At 42.3% G+C, this 23,381-nt stretch overlaps 1 protein-coding gene and 1 long non-coding RNA gene across 4 annotated transcripts in view; both read right to left on the bottom strand.

Annotated features, from left to right (window-relative positions):
• Positions 1–971: 971 nt before the first annotated feature.
• klhl20 (kelch-like family member 20) lies at positions 972–19,309 on the bottom strand. Of its 3 annotated transcripts, none has more exons than XM_051400643.1 (15): positions 19,197–19,309; positions 18,232–18,378; positions 16,925–16,987; positions 14,371–14,628; positions 14,147–14,255; positions 13,578–13,784; positions 10,596–10,754; positions 10,373–10,467; positions 9,200–9,315; positions 8,898–9,081; positions 8,639–8,782; positions 8,368–8,501; positions 7,533–7,741; positions 7,295–7,401; positions 972–5,528 (listed from the first exon to the last, which is right to left on the bottom strand). In XM_051400643.1, exons 3-15 carry the CDS (start codon positions 16,945–16,947, stop codon positions 5,444–5,446), a joined length of 1,830 nt encoding a protein of 609 aa, XP_051256603.1. In that variant the 5' UTR covers positions 16,948–16,987; positions 18,232–18,378; positions 19,197–19,309; the 3' UTR covers positions 972–5,443. The 3 variants fall into 3 exon arrangements, with proteins under 3 accessions (XP_051256603.1, XP_051256610.1, XP_051256592.1); XM_051400650.1 differs by having other exon boundaries at positions 18,232–18,375; XM_051400632.1 differs by lacking the exon at positions 18,232–18,378.
• Positions 972–23,381, bottom strand: part of LOC127363785 (uncharacterized) — a 52,049-nt gene continuing 29,639 nt past the window's right edge. Inside the window, exon 2 of the long non-coding RNA XR_007884941.1 lies at positions 972–3,719. This is a non-coding gene — a long non-coding RNA (uncharacterized LOC127363785). The remainder of the gene's footprint in view (positions 3,720–23,381) is intronic.

The raw sequence follows: 23,381 nt of genomic DNA, 5'->3' as shown, positions 1-23,381 counted from the left end.
ACAAAAAAACTCAATTTTCCCCCAGGGGCATCATTTCTGAAAGGTCTGGCTCCAGTTGTGGGGAAGACAGCGTTTTCTGTTTGCTAGCTGACTGACTGTGACTGAACATCCATCTTTCTTCTCTTCTGACATTTGGACAAAAATCCCTTCAGCAGTTTGGAGACATAAAGCAAGCTACTGATCTGTAACCAAATCAAAGTCCTCTGCTGTCGCTCTATTCTGCTCAACGCAACAGAGAATCAATTCTGTGAGAGCAAAAGGCATCTATAGACCAAAACAAAAGAAACCCTAGTAGTTTAAGGGCACAGCACCAGGGCTCAGGTGGTATATGGTGTGAAAACGTACACCTCTCGCAGGGATTATAGGGTGGTGATTAAAAGTATAACACTCTGCTTTCCACTGGTCCAGACATGCGGTGAACACTGGATGTAATAAAACACTATGTTTCCCCATTTGCTTCTCACACTGATAACTTGGATTTGAACTTCACGGTGTCTTCAAGCACAGATGGTGCACGAGGAAAACACAGCTCTAACTGTGGCAGGTATAAAATCAAACTGTTAATACAACACAAACACTCACTTTCTGTTCTGATACAGGGTAGCTCGTGTGTCTTGCTGTTTCAGAAAACAAAACATCTAAAAAGGTGGTCATTTAAAGTGCTGTCGAAAAGAGAAGATAAGTGATGTGGAGCATTTAAATTCATTCGTAAACACAGCACTGATGGCATTTACGAGAGCCACAGTGGAGGTTGTAGTGGGAGAAGAAAACATACATTAAATAAAGGCTCGTATAGAAGCAAAAACAGATTATTAGACTTAGGCTATTATTAATGAACACATTATCGGAGTACTCTGTTACAAACAAACAGGGGATAGACGTCCTGGTTTGTGTTTCCTTCTTTGAATTGATTTCTCTGCTCCCCTAAATTCCATCGTACTGTCGATCTTACAGAATCAAAGTCACACCGGTTTGTTTCCAGGAGAAAAGTTTAATCCTTGTCATAGTGAACATGGTGAGTCCAGAGCTGCTGTAGTGATCACAGCTGTTTGATACATGAAAACAAAACACCAGCCATGTTTGGGTCACATGTTGGACATACTGCACAGTGGCTACTCAAAACAAGATATCTGAATATAGGCTACTGACTGAACTTCTGTTCATCACTATCACAATGCATCATTAGTAGCTTACATGATTATAGGAAACTCCACTCAGCTCGGGAAACCAAATACAGTATCCCTGGTCTAGGACGGACCAAATAAATATTTGTTTACTCAATTATCGACCGGTTACCGAGTTACCGGTCAGACATTTCAGAGTAGAGCAGAATATGGTAAAAAAAAAAAGATATCGATCAGTTCTGGTAAAATGAGAGCAGTAAGGGGATTTTTGGAGGAACACTTAATACCGAATATCACAGGTTCAAATCCTGTGGCTGCCCAATAAAAACCAGGATTTTTTTCTGATAAATTGAAGGATTACCTGTGTCTTTGTGAGTGAAGGAAACCTCTCTACTTTATAAACTAAAGAAATCATTTAAAAACTCATAGGATCATCTGGAAAATGCATCGGCACAAAACATGGCCCTCACAGTAACAAGGGTCGTCCAGAACCAGCGATACTGCGCATGGACTCGTAAACTGAGTGGGATTTCCTAGCAATTCTGTGGCAGTGAAAAGTAGTAACATATTCTTGGGAGAGTTTTCAAGAAGCAGGCATACACAGTTGGCTACTCTGCAACATTTACTGTTCAACAAACCGGTGATAATATTGATAATAGGCGTTTACCACAAGCAGCGGAGCCTTTGGCCAATGTCAACATTTCAGAAAACTGCATGAAATGGCCAGATTCAACATTTCAAACAAGTGTCAGCATGTTTGACTGCAAAACAAAAACCAAAAAGAAAAACTTTTCAACATAACAATTCCGCACGACTACATCATCAAACAGTGAGCCTGCCGCTTGAAATCTCCCACTACAGCATAGAAAACTAAACCCAACAAAAACCTACAACTGCCACATTATTGAAAATTAACACCAATATTCAGGTTAGGACCTGCTTGCTCATGAAAACGTGGTTAAACTGATGCATAACAGCCTGCCGTCGCAGCGCTGCGTTTGTTCCACACACAGTTTAAAGTGCAGAACTGTGATGAACTGTGTGTGACGTAAAGCACGTCCAAACACGTTGTGTTGCACCTGTGAAATAAATCCGTCATTCTCAGCGTGAGGCCTGAAATGTCTGATTCCCAAGTTGATCTATAATGACTTTACATTTTTCTTCCCCATATCTGGAAAGATGAACACCCATATAAAATATAATTAAGAAAAAAAAAAAAAGATAATCACAGTGCAATAAATTCTGATAAGATTCATCCAAATCAATTTCACCATCTACTCAAACTGTGTCCGTCTCCACCTCTGTTTCACACTGAGCTGAGATCAGTTATTCGACCATGGACCAATTAGAATCCGTGCTGCACTGTAACTGTCCTCCAGCAGGTGGTGCCATTACCCTGTGCTGAATAAAAAGCACCTCCATAACAAAAACCAAAACTATCAATCACTGATTACTACAGAGGGGGTTGTTACTTTACCAATGCATATACGCTTGAGAATTATATCAGTGTGGCCCGTTCTTTTGATAACAAACAGGGATAAATCTACTTTACTGCATTTGTCCTAGTCTGCCGTCATGAAAACTACAGTGACTTTGTTGCAGGACACAGGTCAGACTTTGAAATGTAAAGCATTCTCCTCCATTTAAATGAGAAAACAGCTCTCCAATGTTATGTAACTTAGTAAAAAACGTAAATCCTCAAGTTTAATGTACTCCAAAAACATCCTTTGGCTAGAGTTCTGTCCTATGCAATATAAATGACTGACAGTCCAACAGTTTCTATTAACATTTCTGAACTGAACCGGGGCCTCGGTGCTGCCTAAGCTGTAGTAAATCTATCACCCAGAGGCGATGAGTATCTCAAATGGAGGTCTGAAAAATTGTGTCGGTTCTGACATAAAATATTTACTGAGCTGGAATTTTTAATGCGACACTGAACTTATTTCTTGCATTATGAGCTTGAGCCTTGCTGCGGCCCCTCTGACGGTTGCATTTAGGAAAAAACGACATCAGATTTCTCTTATAACTCGACTTTGGTGAAGGAAGTTATACTAAAATCGTCCACAGTAGATTGCTGGCTCCAGTATTGAGTGCCAACACTTTAATAAGTGCAATGTTAGTGTTACGACCCAGGCTATAAACACACAATTTCCCACTTTTTGTGGAAAAAGGGAAGGTAATCTAGGATTTTAAAAGCAGTATGTTTGTATTAGATTTCATTCTCAAATCTCCAGAGTACAACAGACAGCATTTAGGATTACTTTCAAATGACTACAATTCACTTTAAAACGTTTTCTTAGTGTCATTAAAAGACCAAAACCAACAATTTATGTATCTACTAACAAGTATTGTGTGTGTATCACAGCCTGGTTGATCTTCTCCCTCCCTCCCTCCCTCCTGCGCCATAGCGCTCCATTTCTGTCCAAAAACTATTCAAATGAACCACAATGCACTGAGTGACAGGTTCCTTCATTACCACACCCACACCCACCCACACACCCACACACACCCACACCCACCCACACACCCACACACACCCACACACACACACACACACACACACACACACACACACACACACACACACACACACACCTTAATCCGCACTAAAAATAGTCTCCTCCTGTTGTCATTGTCTAAGAATTGCAGTGCCCAGCTGTGTGGAGAAATTACGGAGCCCTTTTTAAAAAATGAAAATATATGCTTTTTAAAATGTAAGACTACAGTAGGTATGAAGAGATTTGTGTCTGAGTACCACAGACAGGGTAGGAAAGCTACTGAAGGACAGACGCATTGTTGGTTTGGATCTTTTCATGAGATTCATTGACAATCACAGAAATATAGAACACTGGCAGCATTATCCTTTAAAGCTCCTACAAGTTCCCACTTCTGAGGTAAAGCTTGTTGCGTATTATTAAACACAGTATATGACACTGATATGGTCTCAGTATGCTTCAAACGAATCACTTGTTCTATCATCTAACAGTGTCTAAAATAAGTGCAACGTTTTGTAACTTTCATCAATCGTTACGTAGTTAAATCTGGGAGCTAATGTGAGCTAAATAATAGCTCATTTTCATCAATCCTACAAGTCTAGCACATAACATTTGTAGGTACAGGAACGGAGAAAGTTATTGGACGGCAAAAAGGGGCGGGTCTTGAGATGGGAGAGGCAGTGAGATGTAGCCATGTGTACGTTATGACAGCAGACCTCTGCCATTTGGCATAACAGGGATAAACTGGGGATGCACAGTATATCTGTGGCTGAGATATCAGCCGCCAACAAGCCGTCAGATAATGGACTCAGTCCATAATTACATCTGATAATGCAAAGCCTTGAGTTAGTCTGAAGCATAGTGAGGCCTTTAGGTTTCAGCACTGGAGCCAACAATAAACCAGCGACACGATTGGATGATTCGAGTTCTTCCTACTGAGGGGTTAAGTTTCGTAACAGACAGCATCCGGTAACAGACAGCAGGGACTTCCTCACACATGTCCTTGTAATGAAATCCATCTTCCCTGGTGACCATTATTGGTGATATTAATTGTTTTTCCTCTCTGGGTGTCCAGCCTAAACGCAGACTTTCAGGAGAGAACTGCCTGACAGCTCTCTACTGTTTAATGCTACACATGAAGCCTAGAGACGTTAGACATAAGTTGAGATGTTCGCTTCGAAGCCTAAAGCAGAGTAGAAAAACAATGAGAGATTTACCTCTGACAGACAGTATGCAATGTCTTTAGGAAATAATCAATCTCACACACTGAACAGAAGGTTCGCTGGTCCACTGGCTGTTTTAACTCGTTGAGGGCGGTGGTCAGTAGCCAGGATTTAGGGGCTAGCATTCAAGAACACGGGAAGGTGACAGACTTTCAGTCCCCTCTTCCAGTGACACGATGAACACTTTAGAAATGTGAGCTAATCTCCCCCAAGATGAGTTCCAGCCAAATCAGATGTCCCAGAGCGCGAGGCCTGGAGGATGAGCATGGGGAGGTTGCAGGAGAAGGACCGACCTCTCCAAACTGGAAGTTTAATGGTACTCGGTAGATGTCTGCTCTCAGTGCACTTCAGGGTGACAGCGGTCAATCAATGAAGACAGCCAGGTTACTCCAAAGTTAATAATGACCTCAGAGGGGGGTTGGGGATGAACTAGAGTTCAAAGTTCCTCTTTCCGTCTCGTCTCCCCCCACGTCTTTCTCATCCTCGCGTGAATTACAGCGTCTCTTTTGGAGGCACGAGAGTCGGTGAAAAGAGGCATCCATTGCAGCGTGATGAGGGGTGTGTGAGAGCGTGTGTGTGGGGTTGGGAGAGGGGGTTGGTGTTACCATATGTGGGATTCACAGTGAGTCATTTTAATGACGCCCACCCCTCCACCTAGCCGGCGGTAGTTCATTCCTCCGTACAACCTGAAAAGAGTGAGTGAGAGTCAAATGATGAGGAAGGAAGAGTTCAGTTCTATGCTCAGTTGTTCTGGTACTCAGAGGAAGACAAGCTAGACTGAGAAAGTGAAAATGAATTGGGGATTCTATGAAGGAGATTAGTTGGCCTGTACTTAAAAAGTCTCTTCTCGAGTGTATGTGATATCACTCAGTCTAATTAAGTCAGGTTGATTTGTTGTGGCATGGATTGACTTCTAAATCTACCCCGCCAGGAGATGTGCCATTAGAATCTCAGTCTATTATGTCTTGTCTTTACTTTTATTATTTCTTTAAGCACTTTCATGCACAACACTGACTCTCATTACATGGACGTGGCTTGGGTTTAAAAAGTCAGACAAGCAGAAAACAATAATCTTCTAATAATGTTGGACGGCAGTGGTTGCAAAGGGCGGTAAGACGAGCAATCTTTTCTATTACCACAAATCAAAACACATTCTTTTTGCACAATAAATGGTCCTAAAAACATCTCTGGTAGTCCAGTTGGAGTACTTTGAGTACCATGCAGTTGCCATACCAGTGTTTTACCCCTTCAGAAGCATTCATATTGAAATTTTAGGAAAAACAAGTATATAAATCCGAGGCCATACTGCCCTACAGCTAAATATCCAATCCAATATTTGTTCACCCATAGTTGTCAATAGTGATATCAATATGCTTTACAGACGAGTCAAAAAAAAGCATATTGCAAAATTCGACAACTTCAAACAACAAAATTCTGTAGAAATCTCTTTCCAGAAACAGAAAGTACTTATTATGAAAGCTGTTGACAGTTTTTTTCTATTCCTAATCTGACAAGTTGCGTTAAGTGACTTACTCTCATAAAATCACAACTCATAAACAACTACATTCTGAATACACAGTAAAAATGGTGATGGATGAATTGTATGTTGGACCTAAGACTGCAAGTTTTATTTCTGGATTTGGAATAAAAAAAGAAAAAGAAAAATGAAGGCAGCTGTAACCCCCACTGTATGCAAACAGGTGTAGTCTGTGAATGGGCATGTGATACTAAAAGGTTCACACAGCAGAAAGTCAACTGCCAATGTGAATTACATACATTGTCAATTACCTCAACAAGTACAGGAAAATAATCGCCAACTATATTGATCATCAGTCATTTTCTATGCAAAAATGGAGGGAGATGCTGTTTTCAGCCTGGAGATTTTACTGATTTTCTCTATACCTTTATATCACATTAAACTGAAAATCTCTGGGTTTTGGACTGACAAAAGACTTCACCTTGGACTTGGAGAAACTGGGACGGGCATTTTTCACTATATAGAAAAGAAATCTAGAAAATGATCGGCCAATTAATCGATATTTAAAATACTTGTTAGTTGAATCCCAATTACTATGTAAAATTAGCCACAGCAAATGGAAAGCTGCACCTTTATTTTAAGCCGGTGCTGTAGTAAACAGGGTAATATAGTAATGCAAAGCTAATAATCTTACTAATCATTACTAAACATCACTTAATAGAAACATGTTTGGAGAGACAGTAAGTTGTAGCATGTATTAGAGAGAAGATGTACATGAAATCTTGCTGTGTCCAATATCTCCAGGTTAAAAAGGGCTGAATCATATTGAACAGATTGATATTGTACAGACTACAGAGCACACCAGTTGCCCCATTGACTTATTATTCTGCACGGATATCATTACAGCTGCAGTAACATTCAATCTGAACACATTTATGTACACATACTGAGTCATCCTTTTACAGTAGCACTTACCTCCACGTGTTGGCATCGGGGTCGTAGACTTCTATAGTTTTAAGATACGTCGTCCCATCGAAGCCCCCCACTGCCATCAGCTGACCGTTCACCACAGCCAGACCCACCTACAGACACACACCAGCACACTTCAGCCTCACACAGATTGAGCTTTGATAACCATCTCAGTGCTTTAAACCAATGCAAAAAAACACACACGCACACAGACACACACGCACACAGACACACACGCACTGACCCCGCTCCGTCTGGACGTCATGGCCACTACAGGAGACCACTGGTTGGTCCTGGGGTTGTATCGCTCTGCACTGCTCAGCTCTGTGGTGTCGTCCCTCCCTCCGACAGAGTAAATCATGTCCTGGTAGACCGCGCAGCCAAGGTGCTTCCTCCTGGTTCCCATGGGGGACACCGTGTGCCAGCGGTTCTCTTGAGGGTTGTAGCGCTCCACTGAGATGGAGAGAAAGAAAAAGAAAAAGAAGATGATTACAGTTAACATTTTAACAGCAAACTAACCACATAGTGGACAGACAGCTGAAATAGGTCTATGGTTACTTTTACTTCCATCTTTCGTGGTGATCTTTAACAGCACTATTCTCTTCCCAACTAATGTCCCATTGAGCTGCAGTTCTGAATGCACGGCCCCACCCTGCATTGTGTCTCACACTCTCTGACACTCTATGAAAACTTTGCCCTCAGATGTTTCAAACCATTATTTTCAAATAGCACACAAAAAGATGGAAACCCTGAATATTTAGTTGCCTACCCAAAGCAGCCATTACCAGTCTCAGATGACACAGTCTTCAGTTAGTTCAGTTCAGCTCAGTTAGGGCTGTAGGAATACTGATACACTTGAGTATTGCAATATTATCTTTTGTGTCACTGTATCAATTAGCAAAGAAACTATCACTTTTTAATCGTTTACCTGCATTATGATTAGTAATTGCATATAAACATTAACTTCCACAAACCTCTAACTAATTCTAACAGGTTTCTACCTTTCTACCTAACCATCATTCTTGTCACAGCTCTGGGTCAATTTAAGACTGTGCTTATTGCCTGACTCAGTCCAATACCTGTATTTAATGGTGACGTCCCATCAGACCCTCCTACAGCGTACAGGAACCCCCCCAGCACAGCCACAGCTACACCCAGTCGCCTGGTGCTCATGGAGGCCACACGGGTCCATTTGTTCTCCTTAGGATCATACCTGAAGCATAAGAAGGATGCAGTTCTATTAGATAGAGCTTATACATTGCATTACTTTGGCATTCAAAGAGTCAATACAGCAAGTTGTACAACATCTGTGTGAAATCTGCGTGTAAGTAAGTGTGTTCTGACAGATACCGTTCTACAATGTTGAGACAGGAAACCCCATCCTGTCCTCCTACAGCATACAGATAACCACCGAGGACAGCCACTCCCACACTGGTCCGACAAGTGCTAGTGGGGGCCACATCACTGCTCCACTGGTTGGTCTTAGGATCATATCTGGACAGGAGAGATGAAAGAGTAACTAGCAGCTATATCTTTTGTTTTTTATTTAGCAAAACAGAAAGACAGGGGCATGAACTCTCCGGATGAAGCTTGACTGATGATGCCAGACCTTTCCACCGAGTTGAGGTACGACGAGCCGTCATGACCTCCCACTGCGTACAGCAAGTCATCCAGAACGCTGACACCGACTCCGCATCGCCGTTTACTCATCGACGCCACCATCCGCCACTCGTTGGTCTGTGGGTCGTAGCGCTCCACGCTGGAAATGGCGTCACCGCTGCACCAGCCTCCGACTACAAGACGAGGAGACACAGGGGAACTTTTTAACAATCCTCCACACAGATTACTACACGTCTACTTATCTGATGCGAGGGAAGCCCTGGTTTTAACTTACTGCCTGAAGGTACTGACCTGCAAAGAGCACTTCTCCACAGCGGATGGGTTTCCTGGGCCGGGTTCTGGGGCCCTGCATCAATGGCCTCTCCTGTGGCAGCAGCAGGTAATTCTTAGCCTCGTCAACCAGGTCTCTGAAACAACAGGAGAAGGGTATGATGAATGTATGTCAATCATAAATCAAGGTGTACGTATTAGAGATTGCCCAATATGTTTTTTTCAGGGCCAATACAGATACTGGTTATGAGTAATCAAGGAACCGATACACATTTTCAGTAATAATAATCTTTGTGTCAGAATTTAGAATAACCAGTGGTGGATTGTAACTAAGTACACTTACTCAAGTACAGCAAATATTGTACTTTTTACTCCACCACTTTTATTTGATAACTTCAGTTACTAGTTACTTTTCAGATTAATCAACTAATAAATGATTATGTATTATTATAGTATAACATAATCAAAATTAGCTCCACAGTTACAAGCTGCAACATTAAAGTGATAAACACATTAATGCATCAATATAATCCAGTAATATAGTATATATTATTTTTTAATAGGCCATTCATTCTGCACTTTTGATTTTGGGACTTTATTAGGGCTGCACAATATGGTAATCATACTACCACATCATATTGCCATTATGTTGACAGATATTGAGATGCAATCAGATTCACAATTAGTGTTGGAATGATAATTATTGCATCACAAATTGAATTTTCTAATAAAACAATAAATATTATAAATGAAAAATAAAATCATAATGATGTGGGTTAGGGTTAGGGTTTTTGGGCGGTCTGTATCAAACAAATCTACATCTTGAATATGTAGAATAAGATTTGTAAAACCAGGGCATCTCTGCAGAACTAGAGTATGTCATTATAATGCTGTTTTATATCATTTTACCATTATCAAAACATTTTACATATATTGTGTTTTAATTTGCATATTGCAATGGCCATACAGTGATTTTGTTAATATTTCAGTTAACTGTGCAGCCCTAGACTGGAGAATGCTGACTGTACATCACTGTCTCATCATCATATAAAAAGGTCAATGTTTCTCTCTCAGTATTTGTAGCTCAACATTTAGAAGAAAATAGAAAAAAAGAAAGAAAAAGTTCAGGAATGTCTTGCAGCAGCATTTTGCCACCAAAAACATTTAAACGGTTGACTAGCAAACAGCACTCACCTGCACTCCTCGTCACTCTTAATGAGAGGGTCTGACCCGACGGTGCCCACCAGGAACTTGGGGCTGAGCAGCGGCAGACGGACGTGCTGCAGGACCTACAGGGCACAGGAAATCCACGTCAGTCCCAAAGTCTTCTCCTGCTACCACAGAAGTCTGAAGTACGGCTGGATTGTACACCAAGAACAATACTGCCAACACAAGCAGGAGGAGTATTTCTACAGACCTGGGGAAGCTGCGGTCTGCGTTCCTGGATGCTGTATTTCACCCAGGCCATCACTGCGTTGAAAACCTGCTCCTCGCTCCGCACGTTGAGCTCATCGCTGGAAATGATGTCTATCAACTGGTTGGCAGGCAGCAGCATGAACTCTTCACTTTCCATTACCTAAGCGGCAGAGCAGAACAGTCAGTCAGCAGCTCTGCCACAAAGACAGAACAGCCAGTTCTCCTCACACACTGAATCCATCGGGTGTCAAAACCACGCCATCACTACAATGTCATCACACTGCTGATTGTCTTCCTTTTTCTTTGAGCATTTTAAGTTCATTGTGACACACAGCACCTAAAAATCCTGCTCTACAAATCCTGTGTGTTGAAAGACATCTTGACATTAAATAGCAAGAGAAGCACAGGTAGACTTAATAGCATTAATAACACTGGCTGCATGTTATTTAGCTTGAGCAGTTCCAGGGCTCTGGTATTAAGCAGAGTACGACTGACTGGGAGGCTTAACCAGAACACGCTCATTAACGTTAATTAGTCCCACCTGTGCTGTCCCTGCTATGCCAAGTTGAAGTAGCTGCCTGGAAAATGTCTATTGCAAAGGTTAGCTATCAAAATCATCTAAAACAATCCTTTGATCAAAAGTCTATTCTATTAATCCGCCGATCACTGCAGCCCTACAACTGTTTATCAATGCAGATTAGTTTCCAGTGTTTTCAGCACAACTAAAAAACCTTCACTGAATTTAGAAAGAATGCAGAATGTGGCTGAATGTGTCTCTACCAAGCCTATATGGACAGGAACATTCACGATACCACTCCTCCATATATGTTGGAGCTACAATTCCATTGTTTTTGCAACTAAAATAGAACAGTGTTTGTACTGTCCATCACATTCAGTCACTATCTGAAAAATAAGGCGATGCATTTTCCATCCAAAGCCATCAGTCTGCCTCCTGTATCCAGAAGTCTAATCGGACCATGGAAGTGAAAACAGCAGTGTGGATAGATCCCGGCTGTGGAGGTTCTGTTCAGCTGCGGTGACTATGTAACCATTCCATTTAGGCTATATGCACTAATACAGGGTTTGCACGTTTCAGCAGCTTACATTTAAGGCTTTTTCCAAAAATATCCTAATATCAGTTTCAATATTAAACAATTTATCATATTATCATCAGTTGCAAAGACCCTAAAAAAGGACTGAAAACTAAAAACATGCTTTTGTATAATTTCATAAAATATTATGTCCTATATTTTTCAGTACAGTATAATGCAGTAGAATTCAATACTGTTGATAAGTAAATGTACTTCATCTATACAATCAATTTTTAAGACCTGTCAAAATCATTTAAAGACATTTAAGGTCTAAAAATCAATTCACTGGAGACTCCATGGACACCCTGAACTAGTGTTCTGTAATTGTTTTGTATTTTATAATTATAATAATTATGAAATGTAGATTCCTACTTTGTGTATTCAAAATGAAGTATATGTAACCACTATGAACGCTTTCTGGATGACAACAGACTCAACTCACCTCTAACATGATGTGTCTGTGAATAGTCAACAGATTCTGCCAATAGGAGAACATCAACAAAAACAAATTACAGGAAGAGTGAGTCTATATGCGTTAGTCACATAATCTGTGGTTTGTCAGAAAGTCAGAAACCTCTCAATCATTACCGGAGGCAGCAAAGACAAGAGTCAGATGAAAGATAAGAAGATCGTCTGTGTAACTGAAGCCTGTTTGCCCTTCTCTACCGACTCACAAACTGCCTGTCAAAATTAAAGTCTCTGGATGAAGGATTCTGAATGGTTTCAAATATCTATGTGCTAATTAATTATTATTGACCTATAGCTAGCTGCACATGGCAAGATGTCCGTATAATAACAGGGGACTAATACAGTAACAAAAGTGTCCCATCAGTTTTTACCAAATCGGCATCAACACACACACACACACACACACACACACACACACACACACACACACACACACACCATTTATTCTGAAAAGCAGAGTGCTGTGAAGACACTTGTAAATGTGATGCTGTGTCAGCTCCCCTCTTCTTCTGTGCTGTGTCAGCACAAAACTCAGGTCACACTTCTCCAACTGATCTAGACTAGAATTATTCAACAGACTGTCTGGGCTTCTTCCATATTTACAATCCATACGAAACTATTCTGTCAAACCCGCGATGGCACCAACAACTGTACTGGTCACTGTGTGCACACAGCCTGAGGATAGGAAAAAGGTAAACAGTGCTGGAGGAAGATGCAGACAACAAAGCAACTAAACAGTGAGCGTGTGACATGACTTCCTGCTGATCACATTAGGTTGTGTGTAAACACAGACTTGTGCTCGATTCCGCATGATTCCTGTAAGCGAGGTTAGCAGTTTAAGGGTCCGTGTTAGTGCTATGTTCCTGCAGTAACCAGATTCCAGAGCTTTTAACTATGTTTTTACAAACACACATGCACACACATGCATGCACAGCAAAGACTAAAGACAAGGAAGAGAGTAATGTTGCATTCACATTGAATCAGGCAAACGGCAAATGGCAAATGGCAAACCGGATGTGATGTTGGTGGATGAGAGCAGGATGGTAAACTTCCTCTGCAGGGGTATTTAAAACCAGAGGTTGCATAGCTCCCCTCACAGAACGAATAAACATGGGCACTCTGGATGTGACACTAATAATTAACAAATGACCTCAAATAATATACACAATCATTTTATTTAACATATTTATTCCATTCTTTGTAAACGTTACATCACCATAGCAACATATCATAGCGTGTTTTGTTTTGCCGTCCTGCCATTCTGTGGGACTGTGTGTTTTTCCTGCGCTGTGAGGAATGTGCTGTCTGTCTGCCTGAATCCATGTGAACACAGCCCAACTCTGACAGCAGTGTGTGAGCGTTCATCTTCTTGCATCTAAATGTACCTGTATGGTTATTGCAAGGTACAAAATGTGACTTCTTACCTCCTGAAAATTGTGCTGGGTGAACTTGTCTGCGATGCGGAGCAGCTCGCGGCAGGAGTGCGTGTCTGCGAAGGCCCTGATGCCCAGACAGTTGGAGGGATCCAGCTGTCTCTTGAGGAACTCGCAGCAGGCCTCCTGGATCTCAGCCAGCTGGAGAAGGCAGGCGGCAGGGAGCAGCGTCTGGACATTTCCTTCCTCTACAGTCACCTAGGATTGGGGGAGGTCAGGATATCTGAGACTGCTTCACATACTCGTATAGCAATGAAAGCTGCTGCTGGTGAGCCACTTGAGCGAGACTTGTTGTCTGTGGAGTTTCTCTCATCTCAGCTGTGGAACCCTGCAGCTCCTTCTCTTCAACTTTCAATGAGGGTGCTGTGGGTTCTTTTATATTTAAGATGCAGTTTTATCCTGTAAACTGACTGAGTGAAACCACCGTGATTACACACAGAGAATCTCAATTCATTTGCACAGATTTGTTTTTTTACACTGTAAAATATTCCACCACTATAACACACCACCAATCCCTAAAGCTGAATATCAATAACAGTGTCCACGGCTGCTGTTGTTACCTGTGAGGTGTAGGCAAAGTCAATGAGCAGCTCCATGGCTCTCTCATCGATGTCGCGGATTACCACTTCGGTCTGCCTGCTCTCTGCCAGCTCTCCAGTGAACATCGCCCTGAAGAGAACATGGACAACAACATCAACACAAACATACTCCCCCTGCGCTCTGATGTTAACTCATGTGCCGGTGGATTCATTTCCAAACGTGAGCTGAACACACAGCTTGGTACCTGAAGTAGGGGCTGCAGGCGGACAGGATCACGCGGTGAGCGTAAATCTTCTTGGCGCCCACCACCAGCACCACGTCGCAGAGCTCCCGGTGTTTTCTCAGAAGGTTGATCACCTCAAGGGTCTGCCGCGGGTGTTTGTCTGAGACGTAGGGCATGCGCGCGGGCTGGGGGACCCCTTCAGGGAGCTTGTTGGGGTCCCCCAGAGTACAGCGGCTGGTAATGTCCATTCCAGTGGCGTCTTGGCGTGCGCTGGTGGCCCTAAACATCAACCAGATGGGCAACGATTAAGAGAGTAAATATATCCTCAGTTTACACTTGGAAACATTTGTGTAGGATGTAGATCACAAACAGTGCAGTAGCCAAGAAAAACTTTCTATTGAACTATGTTTCTTCTTTTCTTTTTGCTTTAATCCAATCAGGTACTTTAGACATGGTGGTGTTCTTCTGAATACATTATATATGTTGATATATGTAGTGTACCAACGAATCCAAAGCCCCCCTCATCATTACACACACCTGACCTGTCTCAGTCTGTGGGTGTCAGCTGAACCAAATATAGTTGGGTCATTGGCACTAGACAGCCAGTGTAAACTTATCTACGCCGGTCAGTTCACCCAGCGTACCCTACGTGTTGTAGAGCAGTGGCTACAGGACCATTTTGGTTCTGGGACGTTGAATCGCTTCAGATCATGTTCCCACTACCAGCCAACACCCCCCCCCCATCATCTGGACACATCTACCACAACATGTGGTGTATTCATTATGGGAAGAAGAAATTATGTGTTCACTTGGAGACTATTACTATGGTAACAGGGTCCAAAATTAGCTTCCATCAAGCCCCAAATGCAGGTAAATTTTGGGTTTGCCAGAATGATGAATTGGGGTTAATGATTTGGTCACAGGGTAGGGTCGTGTTTACATCACTGTGTTTAATGTGCATCGGCTGAAACTAATGTGACCCTCACTGTGCACCGTACCTATCGTGATGTCAGCAAATCCAATCAAAGCAGTGTATTTGGCCACATTCTCCACAATGTCTAAGTTTTTGGTGTAAGAAACGTGTTTTGTGTTGTTAGAGAGATGAAAACACATTCCACATGATGATGAAGAGAAAAGTCAGGGAAGTGGTGTACCCATAATGTTACATATTTACTTAAAGATCGCCCTCCAGAAATGTAAAATCTGCTTGGAACAATAATGTGTGTCTGATATGTTGTTCCTGCAAACAAATGTATCATTTCCACATTAAAATCCTTGAAAAGACATCTCCTCCTTCTACCTCATTAAAACTTCCAGAATATCTGAATATGCAAATGTTGCTCATTTCTGAAGTTTTCTAAAGTATGTGCACTGGTGGCTTTAAGTTTCTACATCACACCTGTGGAAGTTGCATACTGGATCATAGGTGGTGTACACAGAGCAGTGCAGAAGCAGCAGCAGGGCAGGGTGTGAACGTTACAAACGCAGTCTTGTCTCAAAATGACCCAACCACAAAACTAACAGCGCTGTCAGCAGCCCGACAGAAACCCTGCGGTGCGCTAGGATTTTTACACTTTTACTGTCTATGACTGTGCAGAAATGTGATGTTTTCACCTTACAGGCATAAAAACATGGGTCTGACAGTTAAAACACGAGATTAATGTAGGCTGATATAGGAGTCGAGCATACATTGCTAAATTTTCTATTTGTTTTGGTTTGGAACAACAAAGCCAGTTAGCAGGAGTTTGCCTTTCTCCTGCTAACTTCATGTGAATGATATACTGCATTAAATATACAATCTACAAGCTCATCCCTTACAGTTACTTTATACAAAAGGTAAGTATTTGTGAGCTGCTTACTAAATGAGCACAAAATCTTCCAGTAAATCACCACGTCTGTCTCTTTCTCCGAGTATCGTGCAAGGGAATCCATTAAGTGCTATTTTTAGCTTTGAGTTGTGGACCTAGAGTTGGTGGTTCCCCCTAATTGCAATGGCACTTGATTATTTTTAAAATGTGTGTGTTTCTCGGACCATGAAAAGAACGGTTCAGAACTCCTGCTCAACATCATCCCTCCACCTAACTCTCTATTGGCCATTAACATGTCAGAGGACACACACACTGACCACAGGCTTAAATTGAAGGTTTAGCCATGCAAAAGGGCTGGGATCAGATCCACCCAGTCCTCTGGGGGTTGGAGGCATAAGACTAGTCGTTGAGTATAGCCCCCAGTCTTTGATCAAAGGCAACCTGTGTACAGAAGGGATTTGTCTGCCTTGTAGATGAGCTTATGTGGTGACATAACAGGACGGGTGCCACTGAGTCATTGGGGGTTCACACAAGTTCTTTTCCATTATTGTAGTGGATGGTTAGACATCTTTCCCTCCTCAGTGTAAAAGATTGACCTCTTTCAGCCTAGATGGACAGTAAACACCCGCCACAGAGACAATAAATCTGAGGACCGCTCTTTTTAACAGTCTAGAAAGAGTCTGGAAACAATACTCGCAGATTATTCATTCTGCTGAAGGATCATACAAACATTCTTTCACATGTTTCACATTCAATACCACACCTACCTGCGCATTGGCTTTGCGTCCATGCACTGAAGAACAATGTTTGGTCCCACACCTTGAGTTTACCTACAAAGTCAACAAATGTAACAGGAGAAGTTTAGAAATTGCATGTGAACGTAGCAGTGTGTCTTTCACATGTTGTACATTTAGTTTTTAATATCTGGCTTTATGTTTACTTTTGAGAAACGTGCTCCGTGTGCTTATGAAAAGGCTTCAACTCTTCCTGTGAGGGCACACCGACTGCTTTTTCACTGTAGGTTAGGCCACAAACTCGCCCTGATACTTTTCAGAATTTGATCTCTCAGCAAGACTGAGATCAGATCGATGTGCTCCCTTACACTGAGTCACCAGTTTATTAGACACACCTGTACAGTTCCTTTGTACACCTGTTCTATTGCAATCAATTGTCATCGCCCTGCAATAAGAACCCATTGTGAAATGTATGATTAGGGCTGCACAATTAATCAAACTTCATTTATTATCAAAATCCCAATGTGCAATATGAAAATCGCAGAAGCTGACATTTTTGGATGAAGGTCAAATGTGACAAAACCGCGCTCGTAATATCTGTCAATATAATAGCAATATGAGGTATTTACCATATCGTAGCACTCTTTATGATGTACAGTTTTGCTGACAGTGTATAAAACATGTGTTACATTAACTCTGTGGCCATGTAGAGACTATAATTATGTAGTGATGCTTCTGCTTTTGGAGTTGGATACATTGTAAAACACATTTCGATATAACGCAGGCCCAGATTCGAGTACAGTCCTCTGACACAGTACTCACAAAATCAATTTACACCACAAGGTCCCAATTTTTTGCAAGTAGGGGTGTAATTTATTAGTCCTAAATCAGTCGGTTTGGTACGCCCAGTGACCTAGTGGTCTATTTTACGTCTACATACTCGCACATGTGGAGCAGAAAGCACAAGTTTCGACAGTGTACCAGCTGTTGTATATCAGATGTACAATGTTAGCCGAAGCAGTGTTAGGGTTGCTGCCATTCAAATAGCAAACACATATGATAAACAATTAGTGTCAAACTGCATGCTGACACAGTCAAACAACAGCTACGTCAGTAAAGCTGTGACAGCTGCCTACTAACTCATGAGCTACTGTTAAATCCTTACAGCTTTCAAAATAAGTGACTTTTTTGTTTCCTCTTGCACCGAGCTGCAGACAGCCCTGGTGACTCAGTGTGTTACTGTGTTATTTGTACTCAGCTCTTTGATGTGCAGTATTTCCATACAACTTAACTGTGGTTGCTGTTGTGTTTGGGCTAAGAGAAAGAGTTCAGTACACAACTCAGCTTCCTTTAGGGTGTGTTCATGGGTTAATCAGAGCCCTCTTCTCCTGTTGTACTGTAAACGTTGACATCTGCACTTGTTGTTGAAACAGGTTGTGGGTTTGAGAATCAGCTGTCACAGGCTGCTGCAGCCAGGTGGACTTCTGCTGGTAGTTTTCAGATCACATGACACAAGCGTTATTAACCTTATCACAGATCAGGATGCATTAGTGGGAAACCAGGACGCCAAAACGGATACTGTTGCATGAGATGAGCCAGGCTGCGACTCGGATGTTCAATTACTATTAACGTCAGCTTGGTGTGAAACCCCCCCCAATGTCAGTGCTACCCCCTCACACAGTGCTAGCACACGGTGGCTCCCTGAGAGGGACTCGTTTCAAACTGCATTCCTCGCATCACTATCATGTCGTTAAGATGGGCTAACTGTTTGTTGTTAGCATTTTCAGCAGATAGACAGATCCGGATACAACGTCAGCTAGCTAGTGAGCCAACGTTAATCCCAATTTCTACTGGTATTAATGTCCACTGAGCTTTATCGGTAGCAGTGGCAGAGACACGTTAGTTCAATAAAAAAAGTGCGCGTGCTTCCAGGCCGATTTCATTTGCGCAGAACTACAACAAATCAATGAGCTAGCTAGCTAGCTAACGTGTTTCCCGAGGATGTGTGGGAACGCTATGTGCTCTCGCTAGCACTGAGGTTGGGCATCCACATCCACATCTTAACACAATACAGTCAGAGAAGTGATACAACCAAAGAAAACCAAGTTTAACAAAAATGAAGACATTTAGCCGAAATGTCTAGGGTATGTGTGGCCGCCTGAGAGTCTGTCTCAGCAGGCACCAGGTCAGAAACTATAATGCTAATGTTAACTAAGTTAACGTCAACGCTTCCGAAGTGGCGTGTGTTCACACTGTTAGCAGTGACAGCCGACAAACAATAAGACACGCTGAAGACGGGCTTTACCTTATATTTCCATCCCAACGGCCCGGAGAAGTCGCCCAGGTTGCTAATGTTTACAATTTAATGCCGTCGGTTAAACACTGCTGCTTTTCTTCCTCTGTATGCGCATGCCAAATGCGAAGCGCCACGTCCGGACAGCGTTTTTCAAAATAAAAGTATCAGATGACGTCATTGTGTTGGACAAGTCTACAAAATGATAACGTTTGCAAAGATTTAGAATTTATTGAAATACTCCGTTGGGAATTTGTGTTCCTATATTAATTTATTGTGGCACTTGCTATCCACCAGAGAGCAAGCCTTCAGGTTTTGGAGCCATGCCATGGAGCAGTTGTCAAACTTCTTCCACATAAGGCCTTTGACCTGCACTTGATAAGATGTTTTCTCAGTGGTCCCTGTCTGTGGGGATGTAGTTATTAACTGTCCATACTGTAGACTTCTAGTCGATGAAATAATTAAAATATTCCCCATTTTTCTACGACCCCTGGGGCCCCCCAGACCCCAGGTTGAGAAACACTGCCATAGAGCAATGCAAAGGTGGAAACTGTGCATTTGTATGTGCATTTGTTATTTTGATGAAAGTGTATGTGAGTTTTCCACAAGTTTTCCTCCTGACTAGATTCTCTAGTTTAGTTTTAATTTGAGACATGCTGGAGCTCTATGATACGCTGCAGATGATCATAGCGTTCTCTACCCAGTGAGAACAAGGATCAGGAACAAAGGAAGCCAGGCTGTTGTGTTATTGTCTCCGATGGATGACACACAGACATTATATACATTATTTTCTTTTTTTTAAATCTAGGTATTTTTTTTTACTAAAAGCATATTATAAAATGTCATTACCCGGACGACTCTGTTGTCTGCAAATATCCCTGAATAGTATGCACAACATTTTGACAAGTAACATGGATGAAAATTTGTTTATAGCAATGTAATCGACACAGCTGCTGATGAAAGTGTCTTCATTTGTGTCTCATGTAAACCTGATGGTTGTTGGAATGTAGAGCTATTTAACACAAAAATAAATATAATAACTAATAACTTACAGCAGCTTTACTTTCAGAAAGGCACATTAATCCATACCAAGACAATTTACTTACATGTACATTTTGCTTAATATTTGTACATCTTTACAGACAGACAACATCAATGGTTCCCAGTCAAGGCAAAACTGGGAAATGGAAGAAACCTTAGGAGAGGCAATTCAAGGAGAGACCCCTCCCGCCACAGATGGCCAGGTGTTCAACAGGAGCCACAGCTGAGAAAATAATGCAAATGTAGAAATGAGGAAGAGAAGGACTCCTCCTCCTGTCTGATCACAAATTTCCACCCATCAGAGCGGCCAGCTTTCTGTGCAGTCTCCACGCACTGACAGTCCCCGCCTGCAGGATGGCCCGGTGCCGTTGCTATGGAGACAAGCAGGCTGCAGGCTGGACACCATCCCATTTGGGAGGCCGTGGTGTCACATCTTCCTGTTCCTCCACCTCGCCTTTTCCCCTCCCCTTTTTGTTTTCCTCCTCTCCTCCTCCTCCTCCTCTTCTTACACTTTCTTCTCTTCTTTCCCCTCCTCTTTCCACTCCTTCCCTTCTCAACCCTCTTCCTCCTCCTCCTCCTCCTCCTCCTCCTCCTCCTCTTGATCCTCAGTGTGGCCTGGCTGGTGAGGAGCCTCATTTCATCCCATTTCTGCAGGTCGTCTTCATCACAATGGACCTCTTCCTCATAACCTTCATCGACCTCCTCCTCAAACTCCTGCTCCTCCTTCTCCTCCTCCTCCCTCTGCTCCTCGTCCACCTTTCCGGGTCTTGGCTTTGTTGGCTGCAGGCTCTGCTTCAGCAAGGTGAAGGGTGACAGCTGCTCTGGGCTGCCGTACACCTGAGGTTTCTTTAATGTTTCATAAGCACCTTGAAACAAAACAAATATCCCCCAGGGGATCAATAAAGTATTTCTGAATCTGATTCTGATTATGTGAATTAGATATACAGACGGGTGACAAATGAAAGGAAAAACCTGACTGAAACAAGACAAATGCTTTCATACATGGCCACTGAATGGTTTGATGAGTATGAAAATGACGTGAACACATGTAGGAGAATGCAGAGGGTTCCAGAGACTAGGAGGTTTGTTTTTCCTTTAAATTGTCACCTATCTGTATATTTCAAATTTTGATCAAGACAAGCTGCTTAACAGCTGTGGAGGTTGAGTAGCTGGGCCAAAACAGTACACTTCTGAAACAGAAGGCAACAGAGTAGAAGTACGGGGAGGTCCACAGGGGATTCATCATCATCAGAGTATTCATCAGAGGAGGAGGATTATTCAGAGGAGGAGGATTCATCAGAGGAGGAGTATCCATCATCAGGGGATTCATCATCAGGGGATTCATCATCTGGGGATTCATTGTCATGACAAGACTCGTCCTCACTGGGTTTATCGCCGTTACCAGATTCATCATCATCACAATCACCATCAGAATCTGAGGAGGTGTCTGTAAGGAAATTCAGGCAACAACTGTCATACATTAAGTCGTGTAACAGGCTGACATTATATTTATCCCAAATGAAATTCCCACCAGACATTACTGAAGAATCATTATTGTACCAAAGAAAAAAAAAAACTCACTAAAAATCACTTCTAGAGTCCGTCCATGAGCACTGAGATGACAATGAATCTACAGTATTAGCTTAGATTTCAAACTATATTTAGACTACAGCATGTTATCAAAGCTGTAAGCATCCGAGTCTGAGGAGTGTCTGCGTTGGCAACTACTTTCAAAGTAGTTGGTGTCCTCCTCATTCTCCAGCTGAGGGACAAATAGAGCCTTCTGACTCAGGAGGTTTTTCCAGTCAAGACCTTGGAAGAATGGGTGTGCCTTCACCTCACTGGCTCCTCCTGCATTAGACAACGTACATTTCATTTGTACATCTACACATCTTGGGCCTGACCATACCTCTCCACACATACTGTATGCTACCTCTATTTGATGTTAGAGCACAGTCATTCAAAGATAAAGAAAAGACTGGAGGCAAGCATTGCCATTTTGTTGGTTGGCTGAAGAAATTCCATTTCATAATACTTTATAATAAATAAATAATTTTATAAAATAGCTCTACACTACTGCTGTATTGTCTGTCATCATGGCTGGGTTGCTAAGGGCACCGCAAATCAGTTTGCACCCAGTGAAGCTGCTACTTGTCCTGAACAAAGTCATAGTGGTGGCATCAAATCAGCGCTCTTAGGTACTGTGTATGTGGAAATATTACTCCAGCAGTTTATCTGTCTGCTGCCACTAACCTGTGCCCAGACGTCTCACACAGTTCTTCTTCAGGAGAAGGGTAATCAGATCCTGGGCATCAACTGGCTGGGCATCTCCCCGCTGTGGCCAAGTGACCTCAGCTGGAAAAGAAGCAGATATCAGCGTTCTGATCAAGGAATCAAGGATTTCCTCTACATCACTAAAGGGACTGAATGGCAGGAACAACCTTAAAACAAATGAAAACCACATTATGGACATCACAAAGTCGGAGAATGTACATTTAAATCATCTCTCTATATTTCGAACTGCTAGCATTACAAGTGTATAGAAAGGTTGCATGTGATGAGAAGATACTGAATCGAACTAAAGATTCTTACTTCTGACCGCCTTAAAAAAGCTCTCTTTTACTGAGTGCCCAGTGAAAGGAGTCGAGCCCACCAGGAACTCATACAGAATGATGCCCATGGCCCACCAGTCTACAGGCTTCCCATAGCCTTTCTTCAGGATCACTTCTGGGGCAACGAACTGTGGAGTGCCGGATATCTGCGGTAGGAAATGGACAAGGAGAGGAAACAGAAAATGATTGTTCAGTAGAACAGTACATATAACATATAAAAAGTGGAGAAGAGAAGGGACTAGCGTCTGTGTCAGGGAACTCTCTGACAATCTTCATGATGCAGCCTTTATCCAGGTTGGCTGCCATGTTCACTGGACCAATCTTTGACAGTCCAAAGTCAGCCACCTTAATATGGCCCGTGGCACTGATCAACAGACTATAATGGAAGGGAGCAGAAAAATTGTCTGTTAGCTCATACGCCAACCCCAAAACATGGACCTAAGATTGAGTGAAAAATTCAAAAAAGGGAATTATTCCAAAACCCTAAAATGTCCCATTGGACCAAAGGGCCATTTCTCCGAAAGTGCAGTTGTCAACAGAAAAA

Source organism: Dicentrarchus labrax, unplaced genomic scaffold (assembly GCF_905237075.1).
Source record: "Dicentrarchus labrax unplaced genomic scaffold, dlabrax2021, whole genome shotgun sequence".
Lineage (NCBI taxonomy): Eukaryota > Metazoa > Chordata > Actinopteri > Moronidae > Dicentrarchus > Dicentrarchus labrax.
This window is presented reverse-complemented; position numbering and strand designations above follow the sequence as displayed.